At 48.9% G+C, this 21,495-nt stretch overlaps 1 protein-coding gene across 2 annotated transcripts in view; it reads left to right on the plus strand.

Annotated features, from left to right (window-relative positions):
* LRP1 (LDL receptor related protein 1) overlaps positions 1–21,495 on the plus strand; it is an 80,770-nt gene that overhangs the window by 14,018 nt on the left and 45,257 nt on the right. For both annotated transcript variants that reach the window (XM_081309660.1, XM_081309661.1), the window contains exons 5-15: positions 1,489–1,617; positions 1,736–1,999; positions 10,665–10,827; positions 10,937–11,159; positions 12,496–12,685; positions 13,160–13,303; positions 14,403–14,639; positions 15,839–16,019; positions 17,027–17,249; positions 18,240–18,441; positions 18,721–18,846. In XM_081309660.1, coding sequence (XP_081165786.1) covers positions 1,489–1,617; positions 1,736–1,999; positions 10,665–10,827; positions 10,937–11,159; positions 12,496–12,685; positions 13,160–13,303; positions 14,403–14,639; positions 15,839–16,019; positions 17,027–17,249; positions 18,240–18,441; positions 18,721–18,846 — 2,082 coding nt within the window. The remainder of the gene's footprint in view (positions 1–1,488; positions 1,618–1,735; positions 2,000–10,664; positions 10,828–10,936; positions 11,160–12,495; positions 12,686–13,159; positions 13,304–14,402; positions 14,640–15,838; positions 16,020–17,026; positions 17,250–18,239; positions 18,442–18,720; positions 18,847–21,495) is intronic.

A 21,495-nucleotide genomic window follows, 5' to 3' on the forward strand; every position in this document is an offset into this window, starting at 1 on the left:
TGGACCCCTTCCCATCTCTTTGGAGGTCATCTCTGCTATTGGTGCTACCTAACTTTGCAGACCCTCTTTTATGCATGTATCTACACACGTTTATGGAAAATTGAATCGGAAGTATTACTTATGTGTGTATTACTCTTTTTTGCATACATAGACCCCATACCATATTCTAGGATCTTTACAATGTTTTTCACTAAGTGTGTTCCAGCAATTTTTTTCAACGTTAATAAGTAGAAATCTACCTCGTTTTTTAAAAACCACTGTGACGTATAACTATTACCACAGTTTACTTGGCCTTCTCCCTATTGATGAGTAAGATGTTCCCATTTTTCCCCTGTTACAAACAATGCAAACTTTTCTGTTTTAAATTTGCCTCCCTCAGTCTTTGTTGATGCCACCTTCTCAGCGAAGCCATCCCTGATCGTCACGTTGGGAACAGTGCTGCCCAAACACAGTTAAAGTGTGCCCTCTGTGTTCTCTGTCTTCTCTCTTGTTTAATTTGTGTGTGTGTGTGTGTGTGTGTGTGTGTGTGTGTGTGATATTGGGGATTGAACCCAGGGTCTTGCACATGCTAGGCAAGGGCTCTGCCAATGAACTACACCCCCAGCCCCTCTCTGCTTGATTTTTTTCAACAACATTGGTCATTTTCCATTGCACTAGCATTGCATCATGTACTTTTTCTTTGTTTCCCTTATTATTATAACAGTATTCCATTTATTAGCAGAATATAAGTTTCATGAAGTCAATGATGTGGGTCTATTTTAAAATTCACTGGTATTAGTACATGCCTGTAATCCAGCTGTTCTGGAGACAGGAGGATTGGAAGTTCAAGGCCAACCTGGGCAACTTAGTGAGACCCTGTCTCAAAATAAAATAAAAAAGCAGGTGAGGATGTAGCTTAGAGGCACAGCATTTGTCTAGCATTTGTAAGGCCCTTGGTTCAATTCCCAATATTGCAAACAAAATAAAAATGTCGAATTCACTGATGTATTTCTTCTCCCTGGCACATAGTATATACTCAAGAAACCTTTTCTGAATGAATGGCTGGCTGATATAGATAGATAGATAGATAGATAGATAGATAGATAGATAGATAGATAGATAGATGTTTCTCTAGAGTAGATTCCAAGAGTGTACTTTCTGGATGAAAAGGTTTCGACATTTCATACTGTAATTGATTCTGCCAAACTTTCTTTCAGAGTAGCTATAAGAACGGATACACTGGGGCTGGGGATGTGGCTCAAGCGATAGCGTGCTCGTCTGGCATGCGTGCGGCCCGGGTTTGATCCTCAGCACCACATACAAACAACGATGTTGTGTCCGCCAATAACTAAAAAATAAATATTAAAAATTCTCTCTCTCTCTCCCTCTATCACTCTCTCTTTAAAAAAAAAAAAAAAAGAACGGATACACTGGTGGTGTCTGAGAGCCCCCGCATTCCTTCCCTCATTACAGTGAAAATGACCATGTTCTTCTCTTTTTCCTTGGTAGACTTTGATGAGTGTTCAGTATATGGCACCTGCAGCCAGCTCTGTACCAACACAGATGGCTCATTCACGTGCGGCTGTGTTGAAGGATATCTGCTACAGCCAGACAACCGCTCCTGCAAGGCCAAGAATGGTGGGTGAAGTTACTGTGGCCACTGTGCCAAGCACCCTCAATGCAGTTCCCTGATGAGTAGTGGCCTAAGAAGTCCAAGGGTTCTAACTTCACTGACCCTTCTCTACCCCACCTCCAGAGCCAGTAGACAGGCCCCCTGTGTTGCTGATCGCCAACTCCCAGAATATCCTGGCTACATACCTGAGTGGGGCTCAAGTGTCTACCATCACACCAACCAGCACGCGGCAGACCACAGCCATGGACTTCAGCTATGCCAATGAGACCGTATGCTGGGTGCACGTTGGGGACAGTGCTGCCCAAACACAATTAAAGTGTGCCCGCATGCCGGGCCTGAAGGGCTTCGTTGATGAGCACACCATCAACATCTCCCTCAGTCTGCACCGTGAGTCAGCCACTCCCAGCTTGGAGGGCAGGGGAGGGCCGGGGAGGGCCGGGAAGATGGGCAAGGTAGAGGGTGTAGACAATATGACCCCTGTCAGGGGCAGAAGCCTAATCAAAAAGCCCCTGACTGAGGCTGAGGCAGGGGCCTAGGCACAGTGGTGCCTGTTTGGGACAGGGGCAGAGCCATGGCAAGGCCTCGTCTCCTCTCTCTAAGCTGTCTCTAGATGACTCTCACATTTCTGGCCCAGGACTGAGGGAGGTCTCTTAGGAGAAGGGAGGGCAGAGGGGATAGTGAATAGTCAATCTCCAGAGACCAGGGACTGTCCCTTCTCTGAGAGAAGAGTGTTGATTTGACCGCAAAGGGGCTTTCCCATGCAGTAGGAGCCTGAGGGAGCCCTGTTAAGCTGTGAATGAGGGGCAGAGGAGCCAGGGTCTGGCTGGGTCATCTTCCATGTGCCATTCTTTCCCTTGGTGACATGACCAGAAAGACTTTCTGCTGTGGGGTGGGCGCTGAGATCCCAAGGCTATTTCTATTGCAGTCAGTGATTATGCTGGGAGGAGCTATTCCCTTTAGGTTCCCTGGGCAATACTCTGTAGTCTCAGAGATGAAGAAGGGCTCAAGCAGGGTTGGGTAGATCCAGTTCCTGGAGGAGTCCCTCTCCTCTCAGATGCGGTTACACAAACAAACAAAAACAGCTTTAGAGTCAACATGTGGTATCATCACATTTCTACAAAATGCCCCACAGGGGTGAGGAGAAGAATCTGGCTATGGTAGATCTGCTCCCACCTCCCAGGGTAAACTGATCCGTGACCTTGAGTAAATCAGAATTCCCTCTCTGACTTGGTTACTTAATCTGCATAATGGGTTTGAACTTTTCTGTCCAGATCAGATAAACTAAACTAAAAAGTCTTCCATGAGGTTTAGAATTGTGAGCCTTGGGCCTTTCTAGAAGATGTTCTGTTTTTTCAGTGTTAGGGATGGAACCCAGGGCCTCCTGCATGCTAAGCACATGCTCTACTACTGAGCTACATCTTTAGCCTCTCTAGAAGATCTTTAAGTTCCTTGATTCAGTTCCTATAATGACCCCCAAAGAAAACAAAGATCCTAGGAGGTTACAAGGGATTCACTCTGGCAGAGTGACCCACTTGGGGGTTATGGAGAGCAGAGGAGCCCTTCACTCTCTGTGGCCTCATCATAGGATTCACACCACTGCCTGTGACTCTTCCAGAGCATTCCAGGTGGTGTCTTTAGGCTGTTGGCATCAAAGGCTCATCTCTAATCAGACATGGGTCCTTGGGGTGATGGGCTGAAGGCTACCAAGCTCTTGAGGGGTGAGAAACTCAAGAAACCCTATGGTCATTAGGGTTCCATTAGGGTAGGATTGAGGCAAAACCCCTGGAGACAGCTACCTACCTCCTGCCCTCACCTACCACCCCACTCAATAAGCATGGTTGGGCAAATAGGTCCAGCAGTCTCCTCTCCAGCCCTGCCTCAGTGACACACGTTGGGCCTATGAGTAGGTGGCTGTGAGGTGCCCTGATGGGAACCTTCTCAATTCTGCTTTGACCTGGTCCTTCATCCTGATATAGAAAATAACCTTTGGAAGACCCTCCTTCTGAAAACAGATTCCCTTGCCTTCCAGTCTGCTGGGTTCATGGGCGCCCCTCTGGGGCAGAGTCCCCGAGAAGAGACCAAATTTTGGGGGGAAATGAGGGGTGAATGAGTGGGTTCCCCTTGCCTTCACTTCTGTCCCTCCTTGCCCTGCCCCCATCCCACACCCCTGACGCCAGAATGTCTGGCTGTCACCCTGAGGATGGTTGTTTTGCTCTCATCCCACAAACTAATTATGGGCCCTGAGCTGAAGATGTCGGAAGTGTCTTTCCCTAGCACCCTCCCCCATGCGCAGCTCATCCCCCTCCCCAGGAGGAGGCCTGTCCTGGGGTATGGGGTGGCTGGGCCAAGTACTCACCTGCTGTAGTGGGCTGTTGGCCTGTAATTAGCTCCCCTGGAGGATGAAGGAAAAGGCTACTGCTTTCTCCTGCTTTCCCTGCCCTCCCTGCAATCACCCCATTCTTTGCTGTGACTGTGACCTCTGTGGACCTTCTTCAGCCCCACGCAGGAGGTGGGCCCCTGGAGGCAAGAGTCTGACAATTGAGAGGTGTTGGAGCCAGTGAAGCCAGCCTGCTATTGTGGGGAGAAGCGGGAGTCTGCCCCAGAGAAAACTCTGGAAACAGAAATAGAATAGAAAAAAGGAAGGAGGCCAGGAAGTGAGCCTGGTTCACAGGAGTCCTGGGGTGCAGGAGCCAGATCTGCTCTGAGTCCTGAGAGCCCTCAGGAGGCCTCTTGGGGACCCTGCAGAGTACGTGCCCTTGCTTCCCTCCACTGAGGCCTGGAACGCTGACCCTTCTTCCCCCAGCCCCATGGTTTTAACAGCCTGAACTGAGGAGGAGGTCATCTCTTCCCCTCCTCCCTGGGATTACATCTTGGGGTACATCCTCCCACTTGCTGCTATGCCGTGGCATGAGGGGACCTATGTGGTTCTAAATCTATGACTAGAGACCTTGAGTGGTCAGAGCTAGAAGAGAAGACCCTTAGCAAGCACCAGAGAGTAGCCCCTTAGTTTTTTCTTTTTTCTTTCTTTCTTTTTTTCCTTTTGGTGCCGGGGATTGAATCCAGGGGCACTTAATCACTGAGCCACATAACCAGATATTTTTATATTTTATTTTTGAAACAGAGTTGCTAAGTTGCTTAGGGCCTCACCAAGTTGTTGAGGCTGGCCTTGAACTTGAGATCCTCCTGTCTCAGCCTCCTGGGAGGCTCAGCAATTTAGTAAGGCTCTAAGCAATTCAGCAAGACCCTGTCTCAAAAACAAAATATAAAAATAGCTGGTAATGTGGCTCAGAGGTTAAGCTGCTGGGATTTTAGGTGTGCACCACCATGCCTGGCTATCCCCTTAGTTTTCAATTTTTGCTTCTCCCAAAGAGGCTGCGCCTTAATTTTAGGTGGTACATGGACCACCTAAAATATATATTATATAAAATGCTTAATATTTTATAATATTATTAGGAAATTTCTATAACTAGCATATCTATAGCATCGATTGTTTAGGATTCAGCAAAATCAGAAAAGAAAGTTGATTTGAAGATATAGTAAATATTCATGCAAACCATACATACACATGGCAAGTATTTTGGAAGTGATATACAAAAGGCTGAAGTTCTGGAAACTAAGGCCCAGAGGGGTCAACAGACTTGGTAGTTCCAAGCTAGGACCCGGCCTGCCGACACTAACCACACACCCACTCACGGGGAGTTCTGCAAGGCTGGCCCTGGCCAGGGCTATCAATCAAGTCTACTGGCTCCTCTCCTCTCTAGCTCTGCCTTTCCTTAGCTGAGCTCCTCTGGCCTGTCCTACCTTCAGCCCTGAGGAAGTTTCCACTATAGGAAAAGTAAGGTAGGGGGGCCCTGGACAGACGGTGGTATGGCAAGGGAGGATCTGAGGTTGTAGGGGGCTAGAAGGGAATGGGGTCTGCTGAAATCACTCAGCAGGGTTGGACTATGTAAGAGAGGATGGTCTGGAGGGTCTTGGAGGTTCCTGGGCTCCCTGCACCATGTTGCATGGAGAAGAAGGAGGTGAGCGTGGAGGCCCAGAAAAGGCCCCTAAGCTGCAGGCAGCAAGGTTGCGAAATGGGTCCCTAAGTCCAGCTGGCCAACTTCACTTTTCTCTCTCCCTCCCTCTTTTTTTTTTTTGGTGCGTGTTTTTTAAAATCACAACAGGAAATGGGGTAGTGATTTGTCTAGAGGGAGGCAAAGAAGGGGCAAACAGCAGCTTCTCTGAGTGGTATGAACTGGAAGGGGCGCTGCCTCTTCACTGCTAAAGGCACCCGAGCCTCTCCCATGCCCAAAGAGCACTTCCAGATTTTATGTGAAAGATACCCCCACTTCTATGGCTTTTCTGACCCATGGGGTGTCAGAATACAGGGGAGGAGATGTCTAGCCACCCTACTTTTTGGCCCTGGGCCCCCTGCATCCTGGCGCTTGGCTTTCCCTTCCTCTGTTCCCCTTCCTAGTTTCCTAATCATCTAACAACCTTTTCTTGCTCCTCCTCTTCCAGCCAAGGTCGGGCCCTGTGTCTCCAGGCCCAGATCCAGCCCTGTCCTCTCCTCCCCCGCTGTCTCCTTGAAGTTGCCTCTCCACCCAGCCTGCCCCCAGAACCCTCCTCCCTGTTTTCAAGCCAAAGGAAGTAACTTAACCAAGACAGACATATTTTAGAGTCCGGCAAGGATTTCTCAATAGTGCAGAGACCCTAAGACGGTGGAGTAGAATCCTGGCGTCTCATCCCCGGGATCCAGGATGAAATGCCTCTTGAGGACCCTAGCCAGTCCAGGGGAAGGGAGCAGGGTATAAACTCCAGGCTGGAAGTATGAGAAGGTTCAGGAAGGCTACCCAGGGCAAAGGGTGGCAATGTGGCTAAGGTGTTGGTTGGAACAAGGAAGAGCTGAAGCCAGGGCCCAGCAGCAACAGCAATGAAAGTCCATGTCATCTAGCAAAGCTTCCACCAGGCCTGTCCCACAGTCTCCTCCTCAACCTTTGAAGTCCCCAGATTCTCAATCCTCCCAACCCTCTAGGTGAGATCCCTGAGTGGATTAGAGACCATCCTCTCCCAGTGTCCTGGGGCAGCCCAAGGTCACAGAAGGAAGCAGAAGGGGAGGGAAAAAGTCATATCTCAGCTTTAGAACAGCAAAGTAAGGACTCTGTATTCAGTAAACATTTGTTAAGTGAATCAATATATGTGTGTCCAGTGCTGGGGACAGAGATGAAAGGCAGTGTCCTGCCCTCCCATTAGCTTAGTCAGGTGAATAGGCTGTGATGAAAGATGCCCCCGCGGCCAGTGGAGTCTGTAACAGGGAAAGCTGCTTCCAGTGGGGTAGGCTTCCTCTGGGAGCCTGAGCTGGTGTAGAAGAACAATGACTCTTGGTCCCCAGCTGCCTGCCCAGAAGGCCTGCCTTTACCAGGAAGCCTTAGGGCGCTGGCTAGAAGCACAGACTTAGTAGAAAAGGTGGGACAAGATGGGGTTGGTGTGAGGGAGCGTGGTGGCCTGAACCGTAACTCCTGTGTGTGGAGTGCTTATTACGTGCCAGGCCCTGATTAAGTGCCATTAATGTACCATCCCATTTTACAGATATGGAAACTGAGACAGAGACATTGAATAACTGGCCTACAGTCCCACAGTTCCACAGTTGAAGGTGACAATACCAGAATTCAGACCAAGACAGCCAGTGTCCACAACCTGGTTGGACCCAGCATTGGAAGGGGCGGGGGTCCTGGAATCAGGGCTAGAATTCAGTGTGGTCCCTTGGGGTGTGACTAACATGGAAAGTGGATTCTCCCTCCCCATCCTGGACCTTGTGCCATACCCTACAATCTTTGGCTGTGTTGAGGGACGTTTTTCTCAAGGCATAAAGACCACGTGCTTCCCCCAGATTTCCTTATTTTAGAGAAAATAACTGGAGTCTTATTAACTGGTAGGGCCTTCTTGGGAATCTGGTGAGGGCCTGTGTTTCTGGGAAAATAGCCACTATTTGGGAAATACTTCTTGAACAATGTGGGTGCTGGAGAAGTTGATAACAACTGGAATTGTGAGGGTGCAGCCTGCCCGGCATTGAGCTGGGGGTTGCAGGGAGGGCTCAGCACTTGCAACACACATCCCAGGTCTACTCTGGGGCCTGGAACTAAAGTCCTTGGCAATATCATAGACCCCTATGTTCTCCTCTCTGATTCACATTTTTCTCTCCTATTCCCTAGTCTCCTTTTTTTTTTTTATGTTGGAATCCCCAACTTCTCTGCCACCAGACCACCACCAAACTCCTCCCTCAAGGGTCCTTCCCTCCCCTTGGATTTATTTGAGATTCTCCTGTCTGAAGGACTGGGGCCTTTGGTCAGGGCTTCCCCTGAGGGTAGTTCTCTTCTAAGTTTGTGGAGCCAGAATGCTTAGGGCCTCTAGGCCAAAGCCCAGGGCTCCATCTGGCTCCCAAGCCATCCAACAGTTAGGGAGTTGCCCCAAGTAATCTATGGGGGAGCTCTGGAGGGAAAGTATCCCCTCCTAACTTGACCCTATCTTTCTGTGTTGGCTTTGGCATGGTGGATCTCTGTGTGTGTGTGTGTGTGTGTGTGTGTGTGTGTGTGTGTGTGTGTATTGGGGCAGGCAAAGGAATCTGAACTTTAGGAAAGAGGAAAATAATGTGGTGGAGGGGGTTGGATAACAAAGGATTTTTGCTTACAACTAATAGTCTCCAGCTGCAAAAATACCAAAGGGGAGGCCAGGCAGGCCAGGAACTCTGGTTCTTGCCAACTCCTCACCGGCCTGCTGAGTGGGGCCCTTGCCTGGCCTTTGGGGAGGTGGAAGGGGAGAACAGCCAAGGGTAAATATCTGAGAGTAGGGACCTTCTCTCCTCCTGCCTTCCTGGAAGTGGGAAGGAATCCAGGCCACGAGGGAGGCTTTCAGGTCAGCCACATCCTGAGGCTTAGGAGGATGACTGTGGAGATGGGGGCACCCAGGGATGGGGGCACCAGATCTCTGCAGGTTTCTTCCTTCTCTTGCCAAGAAATGGTGAATGGGTGGGGGGTGGGGGGAGGGGGGTTGCAGGGGCAGGGTGTTGCCAGCCCTAGGGCTGGGCAGTGACTCAGGGAAGCCTCAGGAAGTTGGAGAGGACATATGTGCCAGCTGGTGCTGGGAAAACAGCTTGACTGATGAAGTGTGCACACAGGCCAGCAGTCCCAGACCCCTGCCGTGCCCACCAAAGAAAGGGCACACAGCCCTATTTGACTTTGCGCTGCCTTGCTGGCTGCCTGGGGCTGTAGGCAGGTCCCCCAGTTTGGGCCTTCAGTTTCCTTTGGAGGTGGCCCAGGGCATTCCTTTTAATCTGGTTTCTCTGTGGAAACAGTGTACAGGGCAGTTTGGTAGCCTGGACCTTCTTTCTCCTTGGTCTGGGCCTTCCCAGGCTAGGCTGCCCTGTCTCCCCAGGATGAGACAGTACTGGGGGGCCTGCAAGAAAGAGTGGCTGGGTTTGGGGATGTGTCAGCACTTAGGGGGGGTAATACCTCATCCCTGTGACCTCTTTCTCCAGTCATCGTGGGGTGGAGTTTACCAGAGGGGACCTGAAGAGGAAACTGGTTTGATGAAGGCCTCCAATTGGCTCTTTCCTTTCCTCCCCACCCCAGCTTCAGTCCTATGACTGTGAGTCAGTGACCCCGCCAGCCAAGTTCCTTGGGAGCCATGTTCCTGTTCCCTTTGCTCCACCTCCTGCCACCCCCCCTTACGCTCCTCACCCCCCACCTCCCCACACCTCTGCCAACTGTTAGGAAACAGCCCCTGAATCCCTGTGGAGAGGAGGGGGGATTAGGGAAGAGTTGAGCAGAGCTGAAGTTATTATACCTGTAGCTGTGGGGACACAGAATAAGACCTACTTAGGGTTGAGTGTGGGGAAAATTTCAGTTAAAGGCAGATAGGCCAAAGATTTCTTTACCTGTTGGGGCAATTGGTGAAAGTAGTGTTTACGGTAGGAATTTCCCAGTTTGCAACAGGCATTACTTCTGTTGGTGGTAGTTGGAAGGAACAGTGGGAAGATAGAAGGTCACTAGTGGGTCCTAGGAGTAGGGGTCCAAAGGAGGCCAGCACTCCCAGGCTTCCTGCCTCCTAAAGTTCCACTATCCTTGCTCACTCCTCCTTTCTTTGTCCCTTCTGGGCCTCTTCCAAACCCTCCAGAACTGTAGCTCCAAATGAGTGGCAGCACCTGGTCTCCGTCTTCTCCCCCAACTCTCACCCTCCTGAAGCCCCCTCTCTTTCTGAACCATTCCCCAGTTTACCTTTGGTGTCCTTTCTTGACCCTCCCTATAGACTCTCCTTCAGGCCTGTATTTTTTCGCCCATTCCTTCTTATCTTCTTTAGGAAGTTGAGCAATAGGAACATGGAAGAAACAGGGTTGTGGGGTAAGTAGAGGAAATTTGGCCATGTTACTCGTTCCCAACCTTGTACCACCATGAACTTTCCCTTTTCGATGTGAGTGGATCCCATATTTTGAAATATTTTTTTCCCAAACTGGGTTTATTCATGTGTATCCTGCTTTTCCATTTTAAAAATTTATGCAACACGGGTAGCTTCTGGTCAGTTCTTCTGGTTAGCATAAGATAGGTAGACTTACCATATGAAGTGAAGCCAAAAGTCTAGCCAAAAGCAAAGATGTGATGTTTTCATTAGCCTGGATGCTCTTATGTCAAGTAAAAGCAGATTTGAAAAAAAAAAAAAAAAACATTGGAATGAGCTAGTGAACCTGTCCTACCTTTAGGTACCCCAGGAAAATAGTTCCTGTTCAAGGATGTGCTAGAGCTGTAGAAGAGTGTTAGTTGACCTCAGCCAGTTTTTACCCAATACCCCTGCTTACAGCAAAACTGAGCCCAACCTGGAGAGTGGGGGCATGTCCAGGCTACTCAGAGTCCAGATGTGTACAAAGATGGCTTAGGAACAAGACCAAGTGTGATGCTGCTGATGGTCCCCATAGGAGCTGAGAGAGAGGAGATGCTATTGGGTACCCTGGGCTCTGCACCAGTCAAGAGGGGCTGCCTGTGGGAGGATCTGCCTTCATAGCTGTTTCATTCACACTCTCCAGACGTGGAACAGATGGCCATCGACTGGCTGACGGGCAACTTCTACTTCGTGGATGACATCGATGATAGGATCTTTGTCTGCAACCGAAACGGGGACACGTGTGTTACTTTGCTAGACCTGGAACTCTACAACCCCAAAGGCATCGCTCTGGATCCTGCTATGGGGTGAGAGTGGCAGGCGGGGATTCTGGCCCTGGAAGTGGGGAGGCAGACACTACAGTAGGAAAGAGGGCGTCCAATGTCCAGACCCCATTTAATGTGCATCTGCCTACAGGAAGGTGTTCTTCACTGACTACGGGCAGATCCCCAAGGTGGAGCGCTGTGACATGGATGGGCAGAACCGCACCAAGCTGGTCGATAGCAAGATTGTGTTTCCTCATGGTATCACACTGGACTTGGTCAACCGCCTTGTCTACTGGGCTGATGCCTACCTGGACTACATTGAAGTGGTGGACTACGAGGGCAAGGGCCGGCAGACCATCATCCAGGGTATCCTGGTGAGGGAGCTTTTGTCTGAGCATATTGTGAGGGAACCATTAACCAGGGCCTTCTGGTAAGGGGGAAGCCTTTGCAGGGGAACTGATCTCTAGACCTCCAGGTAAATGGGAGACAGTATGGGAACATGGTTGTCCCCAAGTCCTTCGGAGGAGTTAGGTGGGCAGGAGCACTTCAGACACAGGAAAGGATATGGCTTCCACTGATGGGAATAGTCATTTTAGAGACACCTTTTATTTCCTTTTTCACATATGCTCTACAAAATTGCCCATGGGAGATGAGCAAGCAGATAGGTTATTCCCCTTTTGGCCAATACAGGGGGCAAAAAAAAAAAGGCAGGGTTCAAAGATGCTTATTGACTTGCCTGAGGTCATACAACTGAGCAATAGTATTGAACTCAGTCAGGAAGGCTTGCTATTCAGAGTTGACATTTCCTTTGTGGGATAGTTAGGGTGAACAGCCATACCAGTTTGCCTGGAACTGTCCTGGTTTTAGTCATGAAATTCCCAGAAACCAGAAAACACTAGTCTTGAGCAAATTGGGACAGTTGGCCACCCTGGGTAAGCAATGTGGGCAGTGGGGGTTGTTATAGGGCTTGCTTGGGGCAGGTATATCTTCTTAGTCCTCCCAAATTTGGGGACTAGAGTCAGGCTAAGAGTGTTCTCTGGAGACAAGAGTTTAGGGTCCATCTCTAACTCTGCCTAAAATCATTAAATCATGTACTGCTCACCTAATTCTGTGAGGGACATGGTTCTTGCCATCCAGGGATTTGGGTGAAGTAGGTGGGACAAGTTAGTAATCACACACCACGCCCTTGATAGCATAGAGTCAACAGAGAGTGTAGAAGGAGAGAACATCTCTTGTTAGAAGGTTTCAGAAGGATGTGAAGAATGAGTGGGATCTTGGTAAACATTAAATCTCCAGAACAGGATAGAGCAACTGGAAAAGACAATAATAAAGTATGGAATTAGAAACCTGTAGGTGGTTCAGTGCAATGGCACACACCCATTCTCTCAGCTACTTAAGCAACTGAGGCAGAGAATCACAAGCTCAAGGCCAGCCTGGACAACTTAGACCCTGTCTCAAGATAAGATACAATTTTTAAAAAGGGCCTGGAATATAGCTCAGTGGAGAGTACTTGCCTAGCATGTGCAAGGCCCTGGGTTCAATCCCCAGCACTGCAGATATAGAACAAAACAAAAAACAAAACAAAACAAAACTGTAGGGTAAATTTGGGAAAGCAGACAATGGAGTTTGGGAGAGAGCTATGGAGCTCTCCAGGTGCAGAGGAGGAGTACCTTCTAAACTCCTGTTGACCACTCTCATCTGCCATCTCAGATTGAGCACCTGTATGGCCTGACTGTATTTGAGAATTATTTGTACGCCACCAACTCAGACAATGCCAACACCCAGCAGAAGACAAGTGTGATCCGTGTAAACCGCTTTAACAGCACTGAGTACCAGGTTGTCACCCGTGTGGACAAGGGTGGTGCTCTCCACATCTACCACCAGCGGCGTCAGCCCCGAGGTGAGCAGGCTCCAGTGGACCCTCCAAAGTTGGCTTCACCCTGAAAGGGTTCTGGGCTCAGGCTCACAGCCTCTCTCTGGACCCTCCCATGGGGACCCTGTATTCTTTCATATCATGAGTGCCTCTCCTAGTCATTCACCCCAGGCTTCCTACCCTGGCCCCTTCCTACCCTCCGGAGACCTTTTCTCTCATTCTGCTCCTCCCAGTTCCCTTACTGGGCTAGAGCAGGAACACCTGGCCCTGGGCAAAATTGGGACTGCCCCCTGACTACTGGAACCCCCACCTGAGAGAAGCCTGAAGGTTAAGTTGTGGCAGGGCAAAGGTATCCCCATTCTGTGGCTTCCAAATCCTAAAATGGAACAACAGCCGCCAAGAACCACAATAGCAGGAAGTGTTTCAGACTTCAGAAAGATTTCTGAGGGTCTGGACTCAGGGTCTCTAAGGGATCCTGACCGCTCTTCCCCCTGCCCCCAGTGCGGAGCCACGCCTGCGAGAACGACCAGTATGGGAAGCCTGGCGGCTGCTCTGACATCTGCCTGCTGGCCAACAGCCACAAGGCACGGACCTGCCGCTGCCGCTCCGGCTTCAGCCTGGGCAGTGATGGGAAGTCCTGCAAAAGTGAGTGACAGGGAAGGGCGGATGCATCTGCTGGGGGTGGAAGGGTGTCCTCAGATGTACCCCTCACAGCCTGCTGCTTCTCTTTGAGATGCAAAGAAGTGAAGGCAGAGATGGAACTTGAACAGGGCTTTTCCTACTGCCCCACTTGGGCTCCATAGAAGTCTATAAACTGCAATCATTCATTCATTCACAAGTATCTGGTGAGCACTGGCCATGTGTTTGGTGCTGTTCTGGAAATGAGGATTCAACAAGGTAGATGCCATCCCTGGCCTTATGGAACTTATAGTGTAGTCAGAGAGACAGATAAATAAATATGACTTTAAATAATAATAGATATATGAAGAAAATAAAACAGATAATACCATTAGTGATGACAGGGAGAGATTTCTTGAAGATGTGGTATTTGAGCCAAGTTCTCTGTAAAGTAAGAAAGCCAACCATGTTGAGAAGAGCATTTCCAGCAGAGAAAATCAACATGCAAAGGCCCTGAGGCCAGTGTGAGCTTGGTGTGCTAGAGGAACAGCACAGAGACCAGCAGGGCTGAGTGGTATGAGTTAAAGGAGATAGGGAAGGAGAGGCTGGGTTTTATTCTAACTGAGATGAAAAGCTTGTGGTGACTGTGGAGAAAAGAAATGACATGATTGGATTCACATTGTGTAAAAAAAAAAAAATCACACTTCTGGTAGATGGAGGATGGGCAGTAGGGAAGTAGCCAGGAGGCTATTTCCGTGGTGTAGGCCAGAAGTAATGTGGTTTAGACTAGGATGGTAGCAGAGGAAGTTGTGAAAAGCCATCAATTTTGAAGGTACTCCTTTTAGGCCACTAATTTCACTAACAAGTAGTGGATACTTAACCGAAATCATGCTGTCCTTCCTCCACTTCCCACCTGAGCACACGAGTCAAAATCTCAGGGTGCAGTGACCCTGGACCCAGAGTCAAACTTGTCAGTGTGTGTTCTGTTCTTCTGACATAGAACCCCACTTTTCCCACGTCTCACAACCCTGCACAGCCGAGGCAGTGCATCCTTCCAACTGAGAAGAGTGTGTGTGTGTGTGTGTGTGTGTGTGTGTGACTTCATGCCTATTTGTGCCTTCTCTAGAGCCGGAGCATGAGCTGTTCCTAGTGTACGGCAAGGGCCGGCCAGGCATCATCCGGGGCATGGACATGGGGGCCAAGGTCCCGGACGAGCACATGATCCCCATCGAGAACCTCATGAACCCCCGGGCCCTGGATTTCCATGCAGAGACAGGCTTTATCTACTTTGCTGACACCACCAGCTACCTCATTGGCCGCCAGAAGATTGATGGCACTGAGCGGGAGACAATCCTGAAGGATGGTAAGAGCCTCCACAGTTGGAGGCGTGGGTAGGACTCGTGAAGGACATGGCACCCAGCGGGAGAAATCTGGGGCCTAGGCATCTCTTTCTTCGTGCCCTGTCAGCATAGTGAGTCCCCTGCTGAGCGGTTGGCTGGCTGGTTGGCATGGAGATAAGGGGTCAGACAGGTTGACCCCTGTGTGACCCTCTTCTTGGCTGAGTCAAAAAGAGGCAGGAGGATGGATGGGTTAGGCAGCGTGGGCCATCCTCGCCAGCCCTTGGGAAAACTCAGGGTCTCTCTGTCATTGGCTCAGAGCCCTGGTGCTGCACACAGCACACAGCCGGTAGAGGCCTGAGGCCCTGAATCAGAGCCAGGCTTGCTAAATCAGAGCAGGGCACACCCACACGTGTGCACACACAAGGTCTATGCAGCTAGATCTCACGGACACCAAAAACTGTACCCTTACATGTCACTAGAAAATTGTGCTCTGTGAGTTGCACATAGTTTTTTTTCCCTCTGAGCTGCTTGGGCAGGTCCACCATTCACTGTCTCCTGAACACCATGCACACGGAGGCTGCTGTATTCTGTGGGTACCATGCCAAACCTGCACTTGAGCCCCACTTGGGCTCCGTAACCGGTCAGTCTGGCTGAGGCCAGTTACCACCCTTTGCCCTTCTCCCCACTCACTCTCCAGTACAGCTCAGAGAACCTCCGTTGTCAGCAATCATAAGACTGTGGGGAAATCAAAAGTAACTCCTCATCAGGAAAAGATTGGGGTTCCCTATATCGGGGGAGCTGCTATTTAAAGGACATTTGAGATGAAACCTTTGGCTAAGTGAAAAATTACTTCCTGTTTTATTCATTTTGTTAATTCAGGAGTTTTAGGCTTAGAATCTGGCATCACACTTGTGCCCCAAACCATGTCACATTGTCTCAGCTGTCCACATAAGCACAGGCCCCAAACTGCCCACATGTGAGAGCCCACGTCAGCCACATAGTTTCCCAGCCACCAGGTGCAGTTTTGAGTGATTCTGCATAACACAGATGGGGCCACAAAGTGATCTTCTTTGTTCCTCCCTCCGGCCTCCAGAGCACCAGGTGCTTCCCACCTCCCTGACTGGCTCTAGTTGCTCCCAGCTCCTGTGTCCTGCAGAGTCAGAGGCAGACACTTTGGAGCTTCTTTTGTGGCTTCCCCTCATGGCTTCCTCAACCCCCACAGGCATCCACAATGTGGAAGGTGTGGCTGTAGACTGGATGGGGGACAATCTGTACTGGACAGATGATGGGCCCAAGAAGACCATCAGTGTGGCAAGGTTGGAGAAAGCTGCTCAGACCCGCAAGACCTTAATCGAGGGCAAGATGACACACCCCAGGGCCATTGTGGTGGATCCACTTAATGGGTGAGTCCTCCCAGTCTTGGGGTGGGAGGAGCCGGGAGTATGTGGGTCTCAGAGAAATGGGGAAGGAGATGGGGAGGGAAGCCAGGGAGGGCAGCTGAGGTAGGCCACTTAAGCAAGAAGAGAGGTTGAAAGAGGAGCAGATGTCCCTGTCTTCAGGGCATTGGAAGTGATGCTTTCAATACATAAGTAGAAATTTGATCCTGTCCTCTACCAGTTCCCCTTACCCTTTGAATGGGCTCAGAGTCCTCTGCCGGTTCCCCTTTCCCTTTGAATCAGACCCAGGCTCCTTATCCGGCCCGCATGGCCCTGCCCTACAGGGCCCTATAGGTTTGCCTGACACTTGTCTGACCTCATCTGCACCTGGTTTCCTACACTTAGGAGTTCTGTCCCTGCTGCCTGCTGTCTTTTCCTCAAACAGACACCCCAGCAACTCCTGCCTCAGGGCTTTTTGCTCTTGGACTTCCTCTGCCTGGAACGCCCAGATTCTTGCAGATCTGATTCCTTCTCCATGTCAGGTCTCAGCTCAAATGCTACCTCCTCGGAGAAGCCTTCCCCTGCTAGGATCCCCCCAGCTGCTGTTCAGCCACTCTCCATCCCATCACTGTTCCATTTCCTTCCTGCTTTTATCATTCTCTGACGTGAACTTCTTCTTTTGGTTCTTTTGTGTGTTGTGCTGGGGGTTAAACCCAGGGCCTCACGCATGCTAAGCAAGCACTCTACCATGACATGACTTTCTTGATTGACTTGTTTCTCATGGGAGTGGGGACCTTGGCTGACTTGGTCTCTGCTGCATCTCTGAGTGCCTGAACTATGCCCACTTTCAGTAGCCACTCAGCAAATGTTGGTTGAATAAAAGAGATGTGAATGAATGCAATGTGTGGTCCAAGAATGAACAGGGCAGAAGACCCCTAGAAGCGGCTCTGGACACCACTCACGAATCAGGATTGTAGAAGAGGCTGCTGATGGCATAAGTGGCCCATGTGGTGCTGACCAGTTGCTGCCCACAGGTGGATGTACTGGACGGACTGGGAGGAGGACCCCAAGGACAGTCGGCGAGGGCGACTGGAGAGGGCGTGGATGGACGGCTCACACCGAGATATCTTTGTCACTTCCAAGACAGTGCTTTGGCCCAATGGGCTAAGCCTGGACATCCCAGCTGGGCGCCTCTACTGGGTGGATGCCTTCTATGACCGCATTGAGACCATACTGCTCAATGGCACAGACCGGAAGGTGGGCAGGCATGTGTGCATTACTAGACCACATTTATACATGCATGAGGCTGTGTGTGAATATATGGGTATTTATGTGAGCAGGCCTGTGTGCTTCATGTATGTTTACCTGTGTCTGTAGTTGTGTATATCTGTGTGTGTATGTTTCCTGTATTGTGTTGTCCAAGGATTACTTGTGGTAGTGTATGTTTGCGTTCGTCCATCACACACATACACAGCATGCTTCAGTGTGTCTGCACTAAAGTATGAGACTCTGAGAGATGGCATGTATGTATACCTGTTCATTTGGGTGGTTGTGCTCTGTGAGTCATGTGTGTGCCTAGGTGTGTGGACCAAACTCTTAGTACATAAGGCCCTTCATGATATGGCCAGTGACTACTTCTGTGGCCTCCTTTCTCCCCCTTGTTCCCCATATTGCAACTTTCTTTTAACAAGTGATGCTAGACAGCTTGTAATTCTTAGCACACATGGCAGTGCCTCTGCCCCAGAGCTGTGGCTTATGCAGCTTTTTCTGTCTGAGAATCCACCCCAGCTCCTCTTCCCACTGGATTTCTCATGTGTGCCCTCCATGAGACTGTGGTTGCTCAAGCACAAGACCTTGTATTTTTCTTCTCTGAATGCCTACCACAGTTTGGCCCTTAATATATCATGATAAATGTTTATTGAATGGAGAAATGAATTCTGGCTCTCTGCTCAGTAGTGTATGTGGGGTAGGGGGATTTAAATGAATATAAATGACCCCAAGAGAAGACAGTATGGACAACCTCGTCATCTTCATCCTTTCTACGTTACCTGTGGGGTCAGGTTCTGGCATCTCACTGTGTGCAAAGCTATCACCCGTATTAGCCAGAGCACCCAGGCTAATGGGCAAAACAAGGGCAAGGCCCCGAACATAAACAAATGAATGTATGTAACATTTATCTCCCCGGGCCTTCCTCAGGCATACCCCCTTGTCTCCCCAACTCCTCAGAAACATCCCCTCCATTTCTAGATTGTGTATGAGGGTCCTGAGCTGAACCATGCATTTGGCCTGTGTCACCATGGCAACTACCTCTTTTGGACTGAATACCGGAGTGGCAGTGTCTACCGCTTAGAACGGGGCACAGGAGGCACACCCCCGACTGTCACTCTTCTGCGCAGCGAGCGTCCCCCTATCTTTGAGATCCGCATGTATGATGCCCAGCAGCAACAAGGTACCCACTTTGGCTGGGGCTGGGGGCAGGGTGGTACCTAGATGGTGGAGTGGATATTGAGACGTCTCCCAACCCAGTTTGACTCTCTGTTCCTGTTCCTCTCCTTGCCCCATGTCAACATGACCTTTGTTCTTTTGATATTTCTTTCCTCTTCTGTCTCCTCATTTTATGTGTCTCCTTGCCAATCCCCTCCCCTCCCCTCCTAACCTTTCCTGATCCTGCTGCGCCCATCCCTGTTCTGTCCTTCCCATATGCCTCCCTGTGATTCCTCCCCAACAGTGGGTACCAACAAATGCCGAGTGAACAATGGCGGCTGCAGCAGCCTGTGCCTGGCCACCCCTGGGAGCCGCCAGTGTGCTTGCGCTGAGGACCAAGTGTTGAACGCAGACGGCGTCACTTGCTTGGGTACAAGGGGCCTGGTGGGATGGATTGGGAAGCAGACCCCACCAGACAGATGTCACACAGAGAGGGCAGGAGAGGCAGAAGGACCCTGTGGGGCCTATAGGAAGCCAGGCATGGGGGTGAGAGAAGGTTCTGGGGGCTGGGAGGGGATCAAGGGGCCTGAGGGATGGCGGAATGTGAAAGGTTATGAAGATCAAGAGAAACTGAGTGAGAAACAGGACAACTATGGAAGGAAGAAGATATTCCTAACTCCTTTTAACTTTAATTCCCCATTATCAAAGTAAAATAATAGTAGTTCAAAATATTGGAAATTAAAGAGCAAAAAAGCCCAAAGCTCACCATCAAATACCCACCATATTGTTAGCATGGTGGTAAATTACACACCATCCTTTTTAGATGGGTTATACTGTTTTTTGCTTTGTTTTGTTTTTAAATGTCATTGTATGTTTATACCTTTATTTATTTATTTATATGCAGTGCTGAGAATCAAACCCAGTACCTCACACATGCTAAGCAAGTGCTCTACCTCTGAGCTACAACCCTAGCCCTACACTCTTGTTTTTTACATAGCTATCATCATAGCTATATATGAAATATCTTCTACTACCAACCCCTGCCTTCCCTCTTTTTTTTCTGAGACAGGGTCTCACTGAGTTGCTGAGGCTGGCCAGGAACTTGAGATCCCCCTGCCTCAGGCTCCTGAGTCTCTGGGATTATAAACGTGCACTACTGTGCCTGGCCTCTTCAGCATTTTTGACTCATGTGTAATAGTATTTTCTGTGTTATTATTGTGTTATTTAATTTATTTTTTTATTGCAATGTTGGGGATCAAACCCACCTGCTAGGCAAGTGTTTTACTACTGAACAACATCCCTGGCCCTTATTGCATTGTTTATATATCCCTGTTGTTAAAAATAAAAGGGAAGGGGCTGGGGTCCTGCTCAGTGGTAGACCACTTGCCTCGCATGTGTGGGGCATTGGGTTCGATCCTCAGCACCACATAAATAAATAAAGTAAAACTATTGTATCCATATACAACTAAAAATTTTTAAAATAATTTTTTAAATAAATAAATGAATAAAAGGGGAGTCTGGGGATGTAGCTCAGTAGGTAAGGATTTGATACCTAGCACTACAAAAAAGGTTTTAAAAATAAAAGTGGGCCATGTTCATTGTAGCAAGAAATAAATATGAAGTATATAAAAATGTAAGGCAGAAAGTAAAAATCACCCCAAATTCTACCACCCCTAGATAAGCACTGTTGCCATTTTGGGGAGCATCCTCCCAAACATTTCTCTCTGCATTACTTTTACATAAATGGAATTGTGCTGCACATGCTGTTCTGTGTCCTGCTTTTGTCACTTGGCAGTATGTCATGAACACATAAGCAGCATTTTTAATGGCTAAAATATATTTCATTTAGTAGTGTTCCATATTTTGTTCAGCCATTTCTCTACTGTTGGATGTTTAGATTGTTTCCAGTTTTTTTTTTGTTGTTGTTGTTGTTGTTGTTATAAGAATAACAGCCGGCATTTATTGAGCACATACTCTGTACAGAGCACTATTATGAGTCTTTCTCATGCAGTAACTTAGTCCTTAAAACATCCTTGTGGGGAAGGTGTTTTTATTATTTCCACTTTACAGATAAAGAAACCAAGGCACAAAGTTAGAGCAGCATTCAAACATAAGTCTGACTCAGAGCCCATTTCTTTCTTTTTTTTTTTTTTTTTTTTTGTACTGGAGATCAAACCCAGGAGTGCTCAACCACCAAGCCTACATCCCCAGCCTTTTAAAAAATATTTTATTTAGAGACAGGGTCTTGCTGAGTTGCTTAGGGCCTCACTTAGTTGCTGGAGCTGGTTTTGAACTCACAATCCTCCTGCCTTAGCCTCCTGGGATTATAGGTGTGTGTGCATCACCATGCCCGGCAGAGCCCATTTCTTTTCTTTTCTTTTTTTTTTAATATTTATTTCTTAGTTGTACACAATACCTTTATTTTGTTTATTTATTTTTATGTGGTGCTGAGGATCGAAACCAGAGCCTCCCACATGCTAGGCGAGCACTCCACCGCTGAGCCACAACCCCAGCCCCAAGAACCCATTTCTTAATTCCCACTCTGCCATTACTCTCATCTTGTCTTCCCATATTCTGGATGATTTCCGTACAGCAGACTCCCAGGAGTGAAAAGGGTTAGTGGAACTTAGTGTTCAGCTAAGATGGAAAGAGAGTATCAGCAGAGGAGGGTGAGGCACGGAGGGGCCAGGGTAATGAAGGTCATCTTGGTGGACATTGAGTTCACCAGCAACCTGGGAAACCTGTACAAATAGAGGTTGGCATAGTCTAATAATGTGAAAGTCAACACTGATTTTTTAGAAAAGAGAGAGAAAGAATACACAGGAAGCACTAGTGAGATGCAAGGAGGACACACACCTACCTCCAGGCTAGTGGTTCATGGCATAAGGAGAGAAAATAGCCACCCATAGGACCCAGGGAAAATTTCATAGGTTGGAGATGGGTAGATTGGGTCAGAAATGGAAAGTGCACAGATGTAGGGCCTGGGAGACAGGGGCTGACACTGTGCTCCTGGATTTTTGCACTTACCAATGTGAATGTAGACAAAGGACACAGTGATTTCACTGTTAAGAAGGCTAAA

Source organism: Spermophilus citellus, assembly GCF_964194105.1.
Source record: "Spermophilus citellus genome assembly, chromosome: 10".
NCBI classification, from domain to species: domain Eukaryota; kingdom Metazoa; phylum Chordata; class Mammalia; order Rodentia; family Sciuridae; genus Spermophilus; species Spermophilus citellus.